The sequence below is a fragment of the Austrofundulus limnaeus genome, unplaced genomic scaffold (genome assembly GCF_001266775.1).
Source record: "Austrofundulus limnaeus strain Quisiro unplaced genomic scaffold, Austrofundulus_limnaeus-1.0 Scaffold41, whole genome shotgun sequence".
In the NCBI taxonomy this organism is placed as follows: Eukaryota; Metazoa; Chordata; class Actinopteri; order Cyprinodontiformes; family Rivulidae; genus Austrofundulus; species Austrofundulus limnaeus.
This window is the reverse complement of record NW_013952443.1, coordinates 752,096-754,070: the sequence shown is the minus strand read 5'-3', so window position 1 is coordinate 754,070 and position 1,975 is coordinate 752,096. Positions and strand designations below refer to the sequence as shown.

General features: G+C 37.2%; 1 protein-coding gene across 1 annotated transcript in view; it reads right to left on the bottom strand.

The window, feature by feature from the left end:
* Positions 1–1,975, bottom strand: part of LOC106516767 (rho-related GTP-binding protein Rho6) — a 17,407-nt gene extending 15,432 nt beyond the window's left edge. Inside the window, exons 1-2 of the mRNA XM_014007275.1 lie at positions 1,745–1,975; positions 1,230–1,317 (exon numbers count right to left, since the gene is read on the bottom strand). Coding sequence (XP_013862729.1) covers positions 1,230–1,317; positions 1,745–1,864 — 208 coding nt within the window. The 5' untranslated portion in view covers positions 1,865–1,975. The remainder of the gene's footprint in view (positions 1–1,229; positions 1,318–1,744) is intronic.

Here is a 1,975-nt window from a genome sequence, read left to right as displayed (position 1 = left end):
GTCTTTATCTACGAGTCGAAGGTATACAGAATCTGTCAGCAGGGTCGAGACAAAAATGATGAGGGAGGCTAAATGTGGAACACAGGTTTGCATGAACTTTGCCCTCTTTTCCATTGATTTGGCACATTTTTTAACAATATATATGTATGAACAAACAATAAACACACAGTGACATACATAAATAATAATTGTAATATATGCAAAGATCCCATTAATAAAGGTTTCATGGCGGCTGCCTGTAGTGGCGACCCGCGACCATGGAGATATAAACAGCTTTTTATAAGGTAAAAATAATAAAACAAGGTCTTTGTCTGCAATGATTAGACATGTTTTTTTTTTATTATTGTCATTAGTGATTATCTCAATTTAAAAAGAATTGACAAAATCCTACACACTGTGCCTTTAAATCCAGGTGGACACTTTTTTTGGCCAGTGTATTTTAATGGTTTTATTATTTACTTCATTTTTTATAGTTTAAATTTTAACATAATTTGTATAATTGTGTCCTCTGTTTTTTCTATATTAGTAGCTCAGCTATAATGTAAATGAGGATGCTACATCAGTACTTCTGAGTTTAAACTAAATGAATAAATTACTCTGATGTCTTGTATTATTTTTGAAGCTATGATTAGAAATACACATTAGGTGCATCTGATCAATACTGCCAATACCAGCCTTACTCAGAATCGTAAAGGAAATCTGTGGAATGGAACATCTAGAGTTAAAACCTAATCCATCTGCACCAAAGGGACTTCCCTCTCTTTATAAAATGACATCACTACGAAGTCAAACCAAAATAAAAACTGAAACTATTTCATTTTCATTAATGCTAAATACTCAGTTTACCACTTCATTTTCAGGCAAGCATTCATGTCATTTTTTTTACTCTCACTTCACAAATTTAGATTTTCAGCCTTAGATGTTTGTGTTTTTATGTCCATTTGGAATCTGAAATAAGCAAAACAGAAAAGCTCAATAATAGTGTTTTACTTTTGACATCTAAAGAAGGAAGCACATTCTTGGACTCCATGTGTCCAGATGAGCAGATGTCACACGAGTGACAAGCAGCTCACAGACCCAAACAGGACCGACGGACCGTGAGGTCGGAGTAAACAGGAAAAAAAAAAAACAAAGACGTAGTTTTATTTACGACAGCAGCTGTGAAACTCACACCTGAGAACAATCCCAGCTCGTTCACATGTTTTCATCTGAGCCGGCCTGATGCTCACCTGATGTGTCCCAGAGGCTGAGCTCCACCCGCTGGTCCTCCAGCTCCAGGCAAGCTGTGTAGTTCTCAAACACCGTGGGGACATATGTCTACAAGGAGGCAGGAATAAGACAAACATAAACATCTATTCCCTCGTGTATTGATCTCCAATAGAAGGAGCAACTGTCCAGATCTAAATTAAATACAGGAGAGAAGCTGATTGTTTTGTGTTTTTGTCATAAATCAATAATATACTGATTACTATTTCATTAAATCATATCAAATTATGTGTTTATTCCCTATAGTGACAGGGTTAATGTTAAAATATTTGGGATTAATAGTCAAGTCACCTGCTCTGCTTTTACAGGTTGGCATATTATAACATTTATTTACATTTTAAATATAAAATAAACACTAAAAGAGTTTATTTTATTTATTACATTTTTTCTTTGTTTTTAAAGAATGAAAAGACAATTAGTTTTCAGAGCAGTATTTTGATCTAGATGAAGTCCAGATGTTTGAGCAGCAGCCTCTTACCTCCGGGTAACAGTCCTTCACCAGCACCTGTAACATGGCAGTTTTACCGCATTGGACGTCTCCCACCAGAACCAGTTTACACCTGGCCACGAGCGGCTGCGCGACTCTTCTCTCCTTCATGATGAAGAGCAGGAGACACCCGGGAGGAGGCAGGAGGCGCAGAGAGGAGGTGAGGTTGAATAAATCCCCTCGCTGTTCGGCTCTAAGACACAGCTCCTGTGGGTGAATCTG